At 51.2% G+C, this 16,521-nt stretch overlaps 1 protein-coding gene across 6 annotated transcripts in view; it reads left to right on the forward strand.

The window, feature by feature from the left end:
* Window positions 1–16,521, forward strand: part of bcas3 (BCAS3 microtubule associated cell migration factor) — a 158,284-nt gene that overhangs the window by 42,426 nt on the left and 99,337 nt on the right. For all 6 annotated transcript variants that reach the window (XM_035385258.1, XM_035385260.1, XM_035385261.1 and 3 more), the window contains 2 exons: window positions 669–802; window positions 4,701–4,962. In XM_035385258.1, coding sequence (XP_035241149.1) covers window positions 669–802; window positions 4,701–4,962 — 396 coding nt within the window. The remainder of the gene's footprint in view (window positions 1–668; window positions 803–4,700; window positions 4,963–16,521) is intronic.

Consider the following 16,521-nt stretch of genomic DNA (forward strand, 5'->3'; position numbering starts at 1 on the left):
GGCGGCGGCTTCCCGCTAACAGAACCCCGCTGCGCCCTCGACGCTCGCCATCCCGCCGAGCCGGAGGACTGATTACCGCTGGCGGTGAAGTACGGCCGCGAGATGCGGAGATTGGAAGCGTTCCTGATTTCGGGATAATTGGCCCTTTCCCTTCGCTTGGAACTTCAGCTGCGCTCAACGTATGCTTTAGGGTTTATTAAAAAAAAATAAATAAATAAAAAGCGAGACGCATTTTCACAGGCATGGAGTTCAGAGTCTGCTCTGTTTTGCTGTGGTTTGCCGAGCGTGTTGTTTGGAGCGGGAACCGTAGTTTTTTTTTTTCTTCTGTCGTTTAAAGTGACTTCAAATAAAAAAAACGGAGAGATAAATTACCCTCCGCCATCAAAGGCTACACGTCGCTTCGGCTGCGGTTGCGTTAAAAACAGACTCTCCGAGTCCCGCTCTGCTGCTGCTGCTGCTGTTGGGAGAGGGGCATTGTGGGAAAAAAATTGGCGAACGGCTTGCGGAAGGATGGGGTGACGGCGTTTCAGAGCCGCGACGGCCCCTGATTTCGGGGTGTGTTTTACCGTGGCCTTTGGGCGGGTGACGGTGGCGGTGCTGTGCGGGGGATTGTGGGATTGTTCGGTGGGGGCCCTTGCGGTGAAGTGAAGGTGCATTTCCCTCCCCAGGCATGCTGCTGGTGACGGCCGACACGCTGGGCCACGACTTCCACGTCTTTCAGGTCCTCACCCACCCCTGGACCTCGTCCCAGAGCGCCGTCCACCACCTGTACACCCTGCACCGCGGGGAGACCGAGGCCAAGGTACGCACGCTACACACTCACACACACACACACACACACTATACACACACTATACACACTGTCACGTACACACACACACGCGCACACACACATTCACGTACACATGTGCACACCCACACACATTCACACACACATGCTAACACAAACACATGCACACGCATATGTACATTCTACACCACGGGGACACAGTCTGTAAGATAAGTACACAAACCTGTGACAGCCATAAATCTGTATACTCTACACCTGTGCTTTCCACACCTGTGCACTGTACACCTGCCTCCCTTACTGAACCCCCTTTTTTGGAGGTATGCAGTTATCCTCCTCACCCCGCTCATTTCTGGAGAGAAAAGCTGACCATCTCAGATGTTAGCTGGGGTGGTTCATCCCTGCTGGGGTTATTGAATTTACCCTCCCACTGCAGGCCCAGGTGATTGGCCAAACCCTAACGTAAATGTCTAAGCCCCCCCCCCCCACAGTGATCAGTAGGCACCTCCCCCTGAAGCCGCAGACTGCCTGTGGCGTTTAAAGAACGCCTGGAGAAGATCTCGCACGGCATGCTGGGTACATTCCGTGAACACAGTCTGGGTTCACACAGATTAAAACTGTCCCTTTTTATCACGTTAAAGTACGTTTTTACTGTATACCACTGTCCCAAATTCACGACAGAAAGACACGGCCCACACTGTTTACCCCCGCCCCGTCCACGGCGGCGTCATTAAATACGCTCTTTCGTAAACGTTTACTTGGCGTTGTTTACCGTTGGACGAGTTGACGTTTGTCTCCGTCAAGGCGTGCGGAATTGCAGTTCCGTTCCACAGGCGTGCGTTTGAGTTTCAGGGCCTTTTCACGGTTTCAAGGGTGGGGTCTAATGACCCAACACGCTCTAACCGAAAAAAACGCTTGAGCAAACGGGGGGGTAATCCTACGGTAAACTGCGGTAATCCTTTGACGTATTGGCCCGTCGTGCGGAAAACCGTCTCTCTCCGGGTGGAAACGCGGTCGTGTCCGTTTCAGATTTGACTCTCTCCAGCTCGGTGTGTACGGAAGAAACGCGTCTGGATTGGGCGACGGCGCGTCGTCGTCTGATTGGTTATGCCCGGTTGGGAATGTAAATATTGAGCTAATGGGTGTCACGACCGCTGAGACAGTAAAGCAGAAATCAGACGGCAATTTTGGATTCAGTACCAGACCGTGTGGCCCAGCCGTGGCATAGGAGTGTAGCACAGTGGGTAAGGAACTGGGCTTGAAACCGAAAGGTCGCAGGTTCGATTCCCGGGTAGGACACTGCCGTTGTACCCTTGAGCAAGGTACTTAACCGAAATTGCTTCAGTATATATCCATCTGTATAAATGGATACAATGTAAAATGCTATGTAAAAAAAAAAAAAAAAAAAATTGTGTAAGTCGCTCTGGATAAGAGCGTCTGCTAAATGCCTGTAATGTAATGTAATAGTGCAGTGCCTCAACAGATCAAACAGCCAGCATCCCTATGAATGGTAAATGGTAAATGGACTGCATTTATATAGCGCTTTTATCCAAAGCGCTTTGCAATTGATGCCTCTCATTCGCCAGAGCAGTTAGGGATTAGGTGTCTTGCTCAAGGACACTTTGACACGCCCAGGGCGGGGGTTTGAACCGGCAACCCTCCGACTGCCAGACAGTCGGTCTTACCTCCTGAGCTATGTCGCCCCCCTATGAAAGGCCAGCTTCAAGCTGAGAAGTTCACCTTAGAAAACTGGTCTTGAGATGACCCTACGATTCCTCAGTCTAACTCTGGCTGTTTCCCGCCTCACTTATGAGCAAGTTGTACAGAGCTGAGAGGATAACGCACTTGCAGGCTGACAGCGAAGGCCTAGCGGCCTGAACGGAAACCTGCGGTCCCCCACTTTGATCACAGACGCGTAAGAACCGAGAGATGGGTGTGTGATGGGAGGCTTCGCTTCAATGGTGCTAACGTGCTAACGGTGTGTTTGTTTGAGGATTGCGGACGGGGCTGTCGTAGGCATCGAGGCGAGGGAATGCGTCCGTGTGCACAGCCGCGGTCCCTTCTGGTCTCGAGCGCGCAGCCACTGCGCTGTGTTCCAAACACACTCCCGTTGCCCGACTGTTGGGTTTACATTACATTACATTACAGGCATTTGGCAGACGCTCTTATCCAGAGCGACGTACAACAAAGTGTATGACCATAACCAGGAACAAGTATGACGAAACCCCTAGAGAGAAGTACCGGTCCAAGTGCAGGGAACAACTGCATAGTTCAACTTGGACCCTGAAGGTTAAACTGTTTAACACTAACACAAACGAGAACAGCAACAACGCAGTCTATGCAAAAATGCAAGCAGTAGTTAAGACACACTCCCGTTGCCCGACTGTTGGGTTTACATGGCGGAAGTGGGTGCGGCCGACCTGAGCGAGGCGAAGCTGTGTGGGGGGGACACGTCCGGGCTTTCTCATTAACGCCCTGCATGTGTTTAGCTTAGCGGCTCCTCCGCGGCCAGGAGCTGCTTTGTTGATCTGGGAGGGTTTGTTTGGCTCAGCAGAGCCAATATTTATCCCCACGGGGAGAGCAATTCCCATGTAGCCTGGAAGTTCCGTCTCTCTTACACATACATACACACACACGCACACATGCACACAGACTCATACACACACACACATGCACACAGACTCATACACACACACACACACACACACACATTGCCACAGACTCATACACACACAAGCTCACGCAAACTCACACACACACAGGCACACATACTCCTACATGCGTATACATGCATGCACATGCACAGACACACATACTCATACATGCGCGCACGCACACACACACACACACACACACACACACACACAGACACATATGCACACAGACACACATACTCATACATGCGCGCACACACACACACACACATTCTCTTACACAGAGGTATCCCTTTTGGCTTTTTTGAAAGCCCTTGTTGCATTGCCCAGTCCTCAGGGTCAGTGTATGCTCGGGGTCATGTGATGCAGGTTGAGTGAGGCAGGACGGGTGGTGGAGACCTCCAGACCTGATGGGGGGGCTAGTTAGATCAGTCACCGGGTCACTGTAAGAGTGCTGCCTGCCTGGCGGTGCGTTAGCACTGGCTTTGATCTGACTTTGGAAGCAGCGAAAACCGCGGAGTGGCGGCCAGGAAGTGGCAGCAGGACGCGGAGCGGACGCTGGCGGCGACGCTGGTGGGCGGGGCACACGTGTGTGTGGGCGGACGAGGGTAGCCGAGGGCTTCTGGGAGGCCCACACATCTGCTTGCGTTGGCTGTACTGTTCTTAAACGTTCGCCAAAGAAAGTGTCTGCCGTTAAAATGGTGGATGCGGACGAGCGGAAGGCCCAAAGGCCTGGTGTTACAGCCACTCCCAGAATGACCACAGCGTGACGAGGCCAGGAGACAAGGAGGCGCAAATGAAACAGAAGAAGTTTATTTAAACAAATAGAGTTGAGGGTGAATGGATGCGTGAATTCAAGAATGTGTGTGTGCGTGTGTGTGTGTGTGGAAAAATTGTACTTCGCTTTGGATAAAAGCCTCTGCCAAATAAATGCAATGTGAGTAATAATGTAATGTAATAAATTACGGAATGTAATGAAAAAGAGAAAAAAATGTCTGAATAAAGAAAACACAGACTGGCCAAACTCCTAGGCCGTGAAAAGCCCGCGGGGGTGCTGGCACCAAAAAAAGAGGAAACTGCCTAGGCCTGGGCATCCCAGTCTTTGAAACGTGTGGGCCCTGGAAACTCCGATCAAATTGGGTGATACCAATCAGGTCTGTGGGGGGGGGGGGGGGGGGGAAACAAGACAAACAGATGAGAAACAGACACACATAACACCTGGTTCACCTCCGACCCCCCCCCCCCTTCCCTCTCCGCAGGTGCAGGACATCTGCTTCAGCCCCGACTGCCGCTGGGCGGTGGTCAGCACGCTGCGCGGCACCTCGCACGTCTTTCCCATCAGCCCCTACGGCGGGCCGGCGTGCGTGCGCACGCACATGTCGCCGCGCGTGGTCAACCGCGTCAGCCGCTTCCAGAAGAGCGCCGGGCTGGAGGAGATGGAGCAGGAGCTGAGCAGCAAGCCGGGGGGCCGCTGCAGCCCCGTGCACCTGTCCAGCAGCCCCTCGGGCTCGCCCCTGCACGGTCAGCCCCTTTCTCTCTGTCACACACACGCACACACTCCACACATGCATGCGCACGCACACACACACACACACACACGTACATACACACACGCACTTCCTGCCGTCTGTGACATCACTTCCTGCTACCTGCAACATAACTTCTCGTTACCTGTAACATGACTTCCTGCTTCCTGCATCATTACTTCCTGCTACCTGTATCTTTACTTCCTACTACCTGTATCTTTACTTCCTGCTTCCTGCATCATTACTTCCTACTACCTGTATCTTTACTTCCTACTACATGTATCATTACTTCCTGCTATCTGTGACATCACTTCCTGCTATCTGTGACATCACTTCCTCCTACCGGCAACATGACTTCCTGCTTACTGTATCATTGCCTCCTACTACCTGTATCATGACTTCCTGTGTCTTGTATCATGACTCCAAACGCAGTCCTGTGAAGGCTTGTAGCTGGTAGAGTAGCGCACAGCGAGGGGTCAGCGGTGCATTTTCAGGAGGGAAACGCGCGCCGTGCGGCAGACCTGTGAGCCGTCCCTGCCTCCTGGGGGTCGCGCGTCTGGCTTTCACATCCCCATGAAAGCGCCGCCGTTAAACCCCTCCCCCCCCACCGCGGCGCGTTTGAATCTCTCCACGGGAGGGGGGGGGGGGGGGGGGGGGCGAGCCGGTCCCTCTCCAAAGAGCTCTTTGCCCCGGGACCGTTCCTGAGACATCCTGCTGGTAGACTCATTCACCACCCCACCCCCCACCCCACCCCCAACAGTCTGTTTCTGTTCATCCCCTCACACGCACTCTCAAAATCGATTAACCCCCCCCCCCCCCCCACCCCATCCCAAATATGACAACGGGCCATAAATTCAGAGCCGCCTGGCTGTGGTTGCGGTCGCTTCCCTCCCTCCCCCCCCCCCCGCTGACGGTAACTCGTGTTAATCGCTATTAAAGCCGGTTCCCCGTTTTTCCGGTGATCGCCCGTCCAACGGGGCGACCGTTTGAGTGGTCATGCGGTTCTTGTGCAGGAGCGTTTTTTTTTACGAGCTGTCCCGCGAGGCGCGGGCGCGGCCCCCCCAGTGACGGAGATCAGCTGACCGCCTCCCCGGGACGTCACGTGCAGTCCGAGGCCCCCCGAGCGCGTGAGCTCCAGAACTTAAACGCTCTTTCTTTTTTCTTTTTCTTTCTTTCAAGCTGAACTTTCCAAATAGCTGCGCAGATCGGCAGGCCAAAAAAAAAAGTGGCATTCGACTGAGCGCTTTTAAGTGAATGGACATTATTGATAAAAAAATAATAAAGAGATTTCTGAATTAACATTTCAAACAAAGGGCAGTTTCAGTCTTTCGGATTTTTCTGGCCACGTTTTCTTTCACCGGAGGAACTGGGTTGTTTTCCAGCCTGGGGACAGCGTGACAGGGCTGCACTCTCTGATTTGCTGTGAGATCTTTTTTTTGTGGCCTTAAATTAGGCAGGAGAAATCAAACGGTGCATTCGAGCAATCTCAGCAGCCTTATAATTATCGCTGTGACAGCGGAGTGGTTTCATGGAAGGAACAGTGCGCATCTTTCCAAACTGTCAGTGTGTGTGTGTGTGTGTGTGTGTGTGTACGTGCCTGTGTGTGTGTGTGTGTGTCTGTGTCTGTGTCTATGTCTGTGCCTGTGCCTGTGCCTGTGTGTGTGTGTCTGTGTCTATAGCCGCGTTTCCACCAAAATTACCCGGAACTTTCAGTCCCAGGAACTGCTTTACCAGGAACTAAAGGTTCCTTCAGCCAATGGCTGTCTGCGTTTCCACCGGGGTCTAAAGTCCCGCGAAGATTAGGCAAATTAGCCCACTGACGTATGGAAAAGCGACGTTGCCCGGAGGGGTTTATTCCACTTATATACAACGGGTTGCCAACAATGACTATATATGGTTACTTTTGTATTTATTGATTTTTATCGATTTAATCACATGGAATTGAAATATTCTTCTGCAGCCGTTTGGGCATATTTTACCGTTGTCAAGCAAAACTGTCGTTGGTAGTTGAACTTGGACCGTTATGCAACAAATAGGATATAACAGACCAATAGTCAGATTGTAACTGTTTTATATATCCTCTCAAACACATTCATTATGTTTTCATGCGAACATTCGCTTTCATGTCTTGACATCCGAAGCGACAGAATGCATTCACATTTCCAATATAACTGGCAACAACAGCAGAAAACATGCACACGTTGTAAACAATTTGCTGTTTGATTACTTTCTCATCGTCAATTCTATATAGGCTAATCGCAAAATGACAAGAATAGAACGAAAACTCGGACTTGCGTGAAATTTTAAATTAGTAGTGGTACAGCCACCGTTTGTTTTCCTTCGGAGTTACTGCTAGCCGAGCAGCGAAGTGTGCCCTCCAGATGCGAACCATGCACCATAAATTAGTCCATAGTCTTCCTGGTCTTTTTGTGAAATTGAAGAATGGCAGAGTAAAATTACGGCAGTCTGAAAAAGATAAAGGTACTATTACTAGAATTAACCTGTTATTTTACCATGACAAAAAGTGCGGAAGGTGATTTCCAGTTTGCTTTTACTGTATCACCAATGTGAATTACGCAGAACTACCGCATACCTCACATAACTGTATCAAACGTTTTGATTCAATTACAATGGGCTAACAAAGAAAATCCGGAAGAAAATATTCAGCAACCGAATTAATCCGTTTGAATGTTTTAGTACGTAATATGCTGTCCCAGCACGAATGCTTAGCATTTTATAAAACGAATACTAAAGCAAGAAAAGAACAGAAGAGCACACGTTATAATTCCAAGACGTTGGCAGGCTATAACCAAAACTAGGCTACTGCGCCGCATAACATACAAGTTTGATTTGAAGTTATTATGAAAATAAATCGGGTTGCGCCGGCATATTTTCAAACATGGCGGGTAATGGCGGAAAATAAATACAACACAAGTGCTGCGAGTACTCGACCAATCAGAAATGTTCAGCGCTGCAAGCTCCACCCAAAAGGTTCCTGTACTTTCGGAAAGTACTACCCCCCGAGCAGGAACGTTTTGGGAGGTAAAACAAAGCCCCCAGAACTAAATTTAGACCCTAGTTCCTGCGGTGGAAACGCACTGAGTTCCTCAAAAGGTTCCTAGTTCCGGGGTATAGTTCCTGCGGTGGAAACGCGGCTTATGTCTGTGCCTGTGCCTGTGTGTGTGTGTGTGTGTGTGTGTACGTGCATGCGTGTGTATGTGTGTGTGTGTGTGCATGTGCGTACCTGTGAGTGTGTGCATGTGTGTGTGTGAGTGTGAGTGTGTGTGTGTGTGTGTGTTTACGTGCATGTGTGTGTAGGCACATCAGAGTACCAGCCTACCACTGCCCGTCTCACCCACTCTGTTGTTGGCGCCACTGTCGTCGAGTAGACCACTCCATCATCTGCAGCGGGCGCATGTGTGGGCCCTGGCTGGCACCATTTTGCTTTTCCTTTTGAACCTCTGAGGTTAAGCCTGTAGAAGGAAGAGTGGGGGGGAAAAAGAGCTTCGCGTGCTATGATGTCACAGCCCCATTGTGACGGGGGGGCGGGCTTTACTCTGCAGCCTCTGTCACAGGAAAACAAAGCAGGTGAGACGGAGGCTGTTAATTGGCTGTTGGCAAAAGGCCTCTTCCTGTGTGATAAAATACCACTTTTGTGTCATTAGAAGCTATGTAAAGCTTGTCTGGGGTTTTTGCTGTTTTTATTTCCTCCTTTCTAAAAATGGCCTCTTTCTCGTCTTTCAGTAATATAGGTATAAATACCCTTCCTCTTCAGCACAATGCAGCAGCTAAGTGCTGGTGTGTCACGCCCTGATAGCGAAGGAATGGCTTGCTATAAAGAGAGGCCACACCCCCTCCTTTCCTGCGTGTGACTTGGAGGGGTCTTTGTCCACCCTGGGCTTTTGGCCTTGGCTGCCAATCCCATCCTTTCCCCTTCTCAGAACTGCCTCCACCCCATCTCACCCGGTTACTGCCCACCCTCTATCCAGCCCAACTCACCCCAGAATCTCAGCCCAACTCACCCCAGAGTCTCAGCTCAACTCAGCCCAGAGTCTCAGCTTAACTCACCCCAGAGTCTCAGTCCAACTCACCCCAGAGTCTCAGTCCAACTCACCCCAGAGTCTCAGCCCAACTCACCCCAGAGTCTCAGCCCAACTCACCCCAGAGTCTCAGCTCAACCCACCCCAGAGTCTCAGCTCAACTCACCCCAGAGTCTCCGCCCAACTCACCCCAGAGTCTCAGCTCAACCCACCCCAGAGTCTCAGCCCAACTCACCCCAGAGTCTCAGCCCAACTCACCCCAGAGTCTCAGCTCAACCCACCCCAGAGTCTCAGCTCAACTCAGCCCAGAGTCTCAGCTCAACTCACCCCAGAGTCTCAGCCCAACTCACCCCAGAGTCTCAGCTCAACTCACCCCAGAGTCTCAGCCCAACTCACCACAGAGTCTCAGTTTAAACGAAACTGAAGTTTCAGACAGAATATACGGCTGTAGTCTGAAGGTGAATTTCATTAGTGCAGAACCTGCTGGTGCTGCTTCATGTAAAGAACAATGTTTGGGTCACCAGAGCGTGTGTGTTTGTGTTTGTGTACACGGGGCACAGCTGAACAGTGGGCCATCTCTGTGCCATCTCTGTGCTTATCCCTCCGTCCTCCTTCGTACCCTAACACAGCTCTGAGCAGAAACCCCGCCTCAGATAAACCCCTAGGCCCTGCGCTCCGTCTGAAGGTCCCCGGGGCGGAACGGACGGGGGGAAGACGGTGCGTGCCTGCGCGCGGGTCTGCTGCAGTCGTCCGCGTTTGAAGTGCGCTCGCGGTCCGCCTGTTTTTCCAGTTGAGAGGGGGGCCCGCCGTTTGAGGCTCTGCTCGGAGTTCCGCTTCCTCGCAAGAGCGGGCGGGGGGGGGGGGGGGCTACGTGCAGTACCACGTCTGTCCTGCGGGTGGCGCTGCATTGTCAGGTTTCCTGGCAGGCGAGGTCTGGCTGCTCTCCTCAGATGCCTCCCACTGAATGTGATGAGTTGCTGATGCAGATCTCTCCCCGCAGACCTGGAGCTGCTCTGTAATTTGTAACTGGCTTTTATGAATTACCTTTTTATTAATTTTATGAATGACCTTTTAAAAAAAAAAATCACAATAGACTCAAAACAATTGATGATGTAGAGTTATGTTATGTGATGCTTTTTAAATGGCCTTTTACTTTTTATTTTTGTAGATGAAGTAATTGTGTTGTACGACTGCAGGTAAAATCTGTTTGATTTGTTGGTTATTTTTAGAATTAACTGCAGAAATGGGTATTTTTTTTTTTTTATAATTTTTTTTTTCCTGTTCCTTCAAATTCTACGGGTTATAGGTGTAGAACAGGATGTGACGCTCTGTTCCTGAGCCTTAATGGTGTGGCACTGAAGTGCAGTCCCTACTGTGCCAGCGTGCCGTGCTGAGTGTGGCGGGGAGTTCCCTAAGATGGCGCTTAATTAGCCATAGCATCACCCAGGGAGGGAGGGAACTGTTCGGCGGGGGGTAGTCCTCATCTCATTGCGCGAGAGCGCCCCCTCTGGTCAGTCAGGCGACTGCAGCCAGCCTACAGCAGCAGCACAATCGGTGCAGCGCTCTGGCGGAACCGCCGTGGAGCTCAGCTGGCGGGCAGAGAGATAAGCCGTGCCAACCGGCTGCTCTTAACTGCGTTCTAATGACGATAAATGAAACGAGCGACTGAACGAGCTGTTTGAGCGCTGCGGCGGAGCTCGGAACGCTTTCATGTTCTATCTCCGCGGCGAGACGCGCCGCGTTACGATCTACCCCTCCCCGACCCCCCCCCCCCTCTTCCCCCGCCGACCCCCGGGAAGAAGCTTCCAGAAAGCCCGGGCCGCGGACGAAGGAGCTGTTTACTCTGGAAATTAGCGCTCTGCGCCGCTTGGGCTCGCAGTAAAAAAGAGTAAAGTGCACGTTAGCGCCGGAGACGTGCTATCGTGCTGCGGCTCGCTCTGCAGGGCTATTTCCCTCGGTCCTCGGCACCGCAGAACCCTAAACATCGTTACTTTTATTGTGACTGTAACCCTTTGATTTTTCTAAAATTACTACATAGGAATGAGAAGACGGGGGGAGAGAGAAATGTTGTTAGCAGTCCACGTGCTAAAAGTCGGTTTCGCTAACGACGGTTTCTCGCGCCGCGGTCGTACGTGGGAACGCTTTGAGCTCGCGCCGCGTAGCTTGAGAAAGCGGTTTTCCCTCCCAACCCCCCCCCCCCTCTCCTAAAGTCTTGAGGGAGGCCGAGAATACTTCTCTTCTCGCCGAAAGGGAAACTCGTTTAACGCAGCTTTTAAAAAAAATAAATAAATCTAGGCCGAGCGCGCTGACAGTCTGTTTTAGCTGTCAGCAGACGCAAGCCCGTTCGCGGCTATGTGCAAATGCTTGCGTTTGTTTTGTTTGAGAAAGGATGTTCCTGCTCTCTCACTCCCTGAATTTCTCTGGGTGACAGGACGGACGATCAGGCTAATAGCCGCACTTTTGCCGATCTTTTCGTTTATTTTCTTTCTTAAACTATTTTTTTTCTCAGTTTAAAAAAAAAAAAAAGTGTGTATATTGGACGAAACATATTATATCTCTCTTCCTTACTCTTGCTGCCTGTGCGTTATGTAAAATTAATTTCCGTCTGCTGTATTGTAAGATATCAGATGATTTAATTATACAGTCTTTTTTTTATGAGGTAATTTTTTTTTTTTTTTTTTTGGCACGACGTTAGCATTCTGCTAGCGTCCGAGAGAGCGCTAGCGTTCTTGCGGTGCAGACGGACGGGGAGGTTTGTTTGAATTAGACCCTGTTCTTTTCGCGGCCTCTGGGCTCACCGCGTGAATGATGAATGTTTTTTTAACGTACGGAGCGCGAGGGATTTTTTGGCAGCGTAAAGACGTTACACTACGTTTAAATCGGTTTACTCTTGGGGGTCACGAGCCAGGGCTATTTGAAGTTACGCTACGCGCTACTATGAGATGTAAATTACAAACTCGGAAAACGCGCCTTACCGTCGGGCTGACGTTTGAGCTGGACATGAGATATTTTAATTGGTTGAAGGAGCTGAAATGGAGATTGATGTAGGAGCTGCCTGGAGTTACCTCACTTGGGGGGGGGGGGGGGGGGAGGAGCAGGAGTCTGGAGGGGGAAGAGCAGACTTGTGTTCTCAGAAGTTTGAGAGTGCATGCAGTGAATGTGTAACTTCTTTTTTTTTTGGGGGGGGGGGGTGGTACATTAAGAAATCATGGCATAGTCTGGGCTGTTAGAACAGCACTTGTGGAGATGGAGATGCCTCTGCCCATTCTGTTGGCTGATAGAGGTCCACGGATAGATAGGAGGTTTCCTTTTTTTGGGGGGAAATGACCAGGAGAAGGTCGGCACTGTGTGAAACCCGCACAGCTATGAATAAAAAAATAAACGATTGACGTCTTTGTAGCGGACGGAGATGGAGAAAGCCGGTTTGAGACACCCGGTGTGTGGGGCGGGTACGGCCGTACAGTGACCCTGCTCGCGTCCCCGAAAGTGGGCGGGGCCGGCTCGGGGGGGGGGGGGGGGGCGGGGGGGTTGGGGGAGCTCGGCCTTCACCGCCAGGCTACCTGCCCCTGCCCGCTGATGGCTTTTCCACAGACGACCCCCTTTCTTTTCGCAGACGACGCCGCGTCTTCTGAAGTTTTTTTTTCTTCTTTTCTTTTTGCGCCATCTGCATTTTATAACGGTCCCTTTAATTTGTTTTGACTTCGTCCCCCGGGATTTCTTCTGTCCCGTGCTTTCTGCACCCGCCCCCCCCCCCCCCACCAAAAACCGTTTTATCATGTCGTTTCCTCTGGTCATTTTTCCACTGGACGGGAGCGCTCGTGAGAAGGAGAGCTGTGGGAATTCGTGCGGGCTGAGCTTACAGGACAGAGATCCGCACCCCCCTCGCCCCCCCTCACCCCCCCAACCCCCCCCCCCCTCGCACTGTAACATGCCTGGGAAACTTGGAGCAGAAAGAAAGGCCGGGATGAATGAATGAAGCCGTATGTACATCAGCGTGTCCCCGCCCCCCCCCCATCGCCAGGCCGGCCGTAAAGCGCCGTACCGCCACCGCCTGGGCTCCCGCGAACCCCGCCGGCCCTCCCCGCGCTCGCGAGCCGGCCACTGGCCGCCGGCCTCCAAACGCCAAACACCGGCGAAGTGGCGCTCGGTTAAACTCCTGTGGGAGAGGTGAGGGTGGAGGAGAGAGGAAGAGTGTGCGGTGGACGGGGACGGCGGAAATGCAAGTGGGGGAGGAGTCAGTGGGGGGGGGGGGGGGGGGTTAGTCGGGTGGCCGCGGCGGCGGATAGGCCGTCGCTAGCTCCGGTTTCCGTGGCGACCTGGCCGCGGCTCGCTAACCGAATGGCGGCTCGTTTGCGTCCGTGTCCAGACTCGGCTGGGGAGGCGCGTCATGTGACGAACGTTAAAACCCCCGACCGCGGGATCACTGCGGGGTTAAACACACACTCTCTGGGACTGAGCGGGATGGGCCTGTTCCCCTGCTCTTCCCCTTTTAGGGCCTGAGTGTGCACTGTGGCAGCGCTGTCGCTCCAGACCGTGATGGAGGGAGAGGGAGAGAGAAAGTGAGAAAGGGGGAGAGATACAGAGAGAGAGAGACTGAGAGTGAGAAAGGGGGAGAGATACAGAGAGAGAGACTGAGAGTGAGAAAGGGGGAGAGATACAGAGAGAGAGAGAGACTGAGAGCGAGAAAGGGAGATAGAGAGAGCGAGAGAGAGAGAGAGAGAATGGAAGGGGGAGAGAGTAACTGGGTACAGTACGGGAGGGGCAAGCGAGGGAGTTAAGCGGAAAGAGAGATTGGAGTGAGAGAGGAGGAGGGAAAGGGAGGTGAAGGGTCTGTTTGGAGAAGAGATGCTAAACGCATTAAGTGGGTTCCTCTCTCTCCTCTCTCTCCCTCTCTTCCTCCCTCTCCTCTCTCTCTCTTCCTCCCATACTCGGCTTCTTCTGAGGGCCCGTTATGGCTTCAGCTTCCTGTGCCTCCCTTTCCCCGTCATCTCTACCATGAAGGGGCAGGGAAGGACTGTGTGTGTGAGTGCACGTATGCGTTTGTGTGTGTGAACGTGTGTGTGTGTGTGTGTGTGTGTGTGTGTGTGTGAGTGTGTACATACGCGTGTGTGTGTGCGTCTGTGTGTGAGTGCGCACACACGTCTGTAAGGTGGGGAGGGTTTGCAGCTTTTGAACGTGAAGGGCCCTCTGGACTCGGGCCAAGTTGGGCCCGGGTTTGAGTACTGCCCCTGCTTGAGGGCCCTGCTCTTAGGGAGACCCCGGTCCTAAAACACAAAGCGGCCATTTCACATACCTCAGTATGAATGAATCCTGGGGAAATGGGTTAATGATCTAAACCTCCTTTTGCTTTATTCTCTGATAATCCCTGCATGCACTCCTCTCTCTCTCTCTCTCTCACTCTCCTCCTTTGCTCTCTCTCTCTCTCTCCCTCCCTCTCTCTCTCTCTCTCTCTCTCATTGTGCAGTTCTGTTAGGGCTCTTGTTTGTCCTCCGTCTCTTTCTGTCTTTTCATTCAGTCACTGTTGCCTTTTCCTCTCCTTTCATGCAACAAAAGAACAGGAATGGTCAGAGAGCTAATTGAGTCTGTGTCTCAGAGGTTATAGGGCATTTGTTTAAACAAAAAAGGACTTGAACTCACAATTGTTCACAGGGACAATGTCTGCAAAGACATTCATGTTCAGCTCAGCCACTCTGAATGAAGCGTTTGTAAACTCTACAGTGAAATAAAGAAATTGTTCAAAAACATCATTCTATATTCAATATCCTCCTGATTATTGTTGATGCAGCTTAACAGTTTAATAACAATAATGTACAATAAAAGCATGAAAGGTTTGAAATAATAATAATAATAATAATAATAATATAAATTGCTATTGTAATAATAATAGAAGTTGTAATTATTTTTAAAATGACATATGCTTTCTCTACAATGGATCAATAGTCTGTACTTTGATTTTAGTCTTTAAAATCTTTTGTATATTGAGACCCACAGGATTCCCGACCCACCTTTTGCCCCCTTGTCTCCTTAAAAGGGTGTTCTGGGTAAAAAACGGAGCTGGGCTTTCATACGACCCATTCTTATGGGAAAGACCGATTTAATAACTTGACATCCTACCGAGTACAAACCTTCATATTAGGTCAACATATATAAAGCGTAGGTTTATTGTAATAAAAACAAAAACACTGAAAGGTGTGTGTGTGTGTGTGTACGTATAGAACTGAAACGGAAAAGATTTAAATATAATTGGTGTGATGAAATAATTAATGTCCTGTGCTGATGTGAAATAATGTGTAATGTGTTTCCATGCAGGCCTGGGCTTGTGTTGGACGGAGTAAAAGCCGTGCGGTTGGCTGCAGCTCAGGGCCGAGTGCTAGTGGATGTCTGTAATATTCCACGGGTCATAAAATGTGTTATTGTTGCTCTGGAAGCCAGAGGATATCAGAGACCCCGGGAGCCCAACCCCCCACCCCCCCGCCCCCCGCCCCCCGCCCCCCCCGCCCTTTGGGCCAGGGCCCGCAGACAGTCTGCATCAAAAAAAAAACTGTCAAAAAAATAACAAAAGACCTGCCAGACACTTACTACTTTGCAGCCATTCATAACTTTATGTAATGCATGATATTTGACTTGGTGGGTAGGGAATTTGCATGTGTTGTGAATGCAAAAGCGTGTGTGTCTTAGCGTGCCATTAGCTAGCTGCGTGGGGCTACACAGACGCTAACGTGCGTTAGCCCCTTGGGCTGCCTTGGCCATTTGTGTGGTGTGAATCTGAGTGTACGTATGTTAGCGTAGCGTTAGCCATGTGGGCTGTCTTGGTTGCTAGCATGGTGTGAATGTGAGTGTATGTTAGCATAGCATTAGCTCTGTGGGCTTCTTTGGTCAGTAGCGTGGTGTGAATGTGAGCGTATGTTAGCATACTGTTAGCCACCTGGGCTGCCTTGGTCGCTAGCGTGGTGTGAATATGAGCGCAGGTTAGCATAGCGTTAGCCACTTGGGCTGTCTTGGTCGCTAGCGTGGTGTGAATATGAGCGTATGTTAGCATACTATTAGCCACTTGGGCTGCCTTGGTCGCTAGCGTGGTGTGAATATGAGCGTATGTTAGCATGCTGTTAGCCACCTGGGCTGCCTTGGTCGCTAGCGTGGTGTGAATATGAGCGTAGGTTAGCATGCTGTTAGCCACGTGGGCTGCCTTGCTTGCTGACGTGAGCCGATGCCTGATCAGTTCCACATGTCCCACACGCACGTCTGTGTTTACCTTCCTCCTTAAACATGATATTCCTTGCCCTTTGTTCCTGTTTGCAGGAATCTCTCCCAGTCTCCTGCTCTCTTTCCATAAAAGACATTAGGCCTCACAGGAAACCCTTTCAAATTGCTTAATTACATTTGTTGGTGTCTTTAAAATCTGTTTTGTGTAAACCGTTGTTTAGTGGTCAGGAGAATGAAAGTAGATAAAAGTGTCTGTGTGGTGGGGGGGGGGGCGGGGGAAGAGTGGGGGGCGGGGGGGGTTGTACCCTCAT

The sequence above is a fragment of the Anguilla anguilla genome, chromosome 12 (genome assembly GCF_013347855.1).
Source record: "Anguilla anguilla isolate fAngAng1 chromosome 12, fAngAng1.pri, whole genome shotgun sequence".
Classification (NCBI taxonomy): Eukaryota; Metazoa; Chordata; class Actinopteri; order Anguilliformes; family Anguillidae; genus Anguilla; species Anguilla anguilla.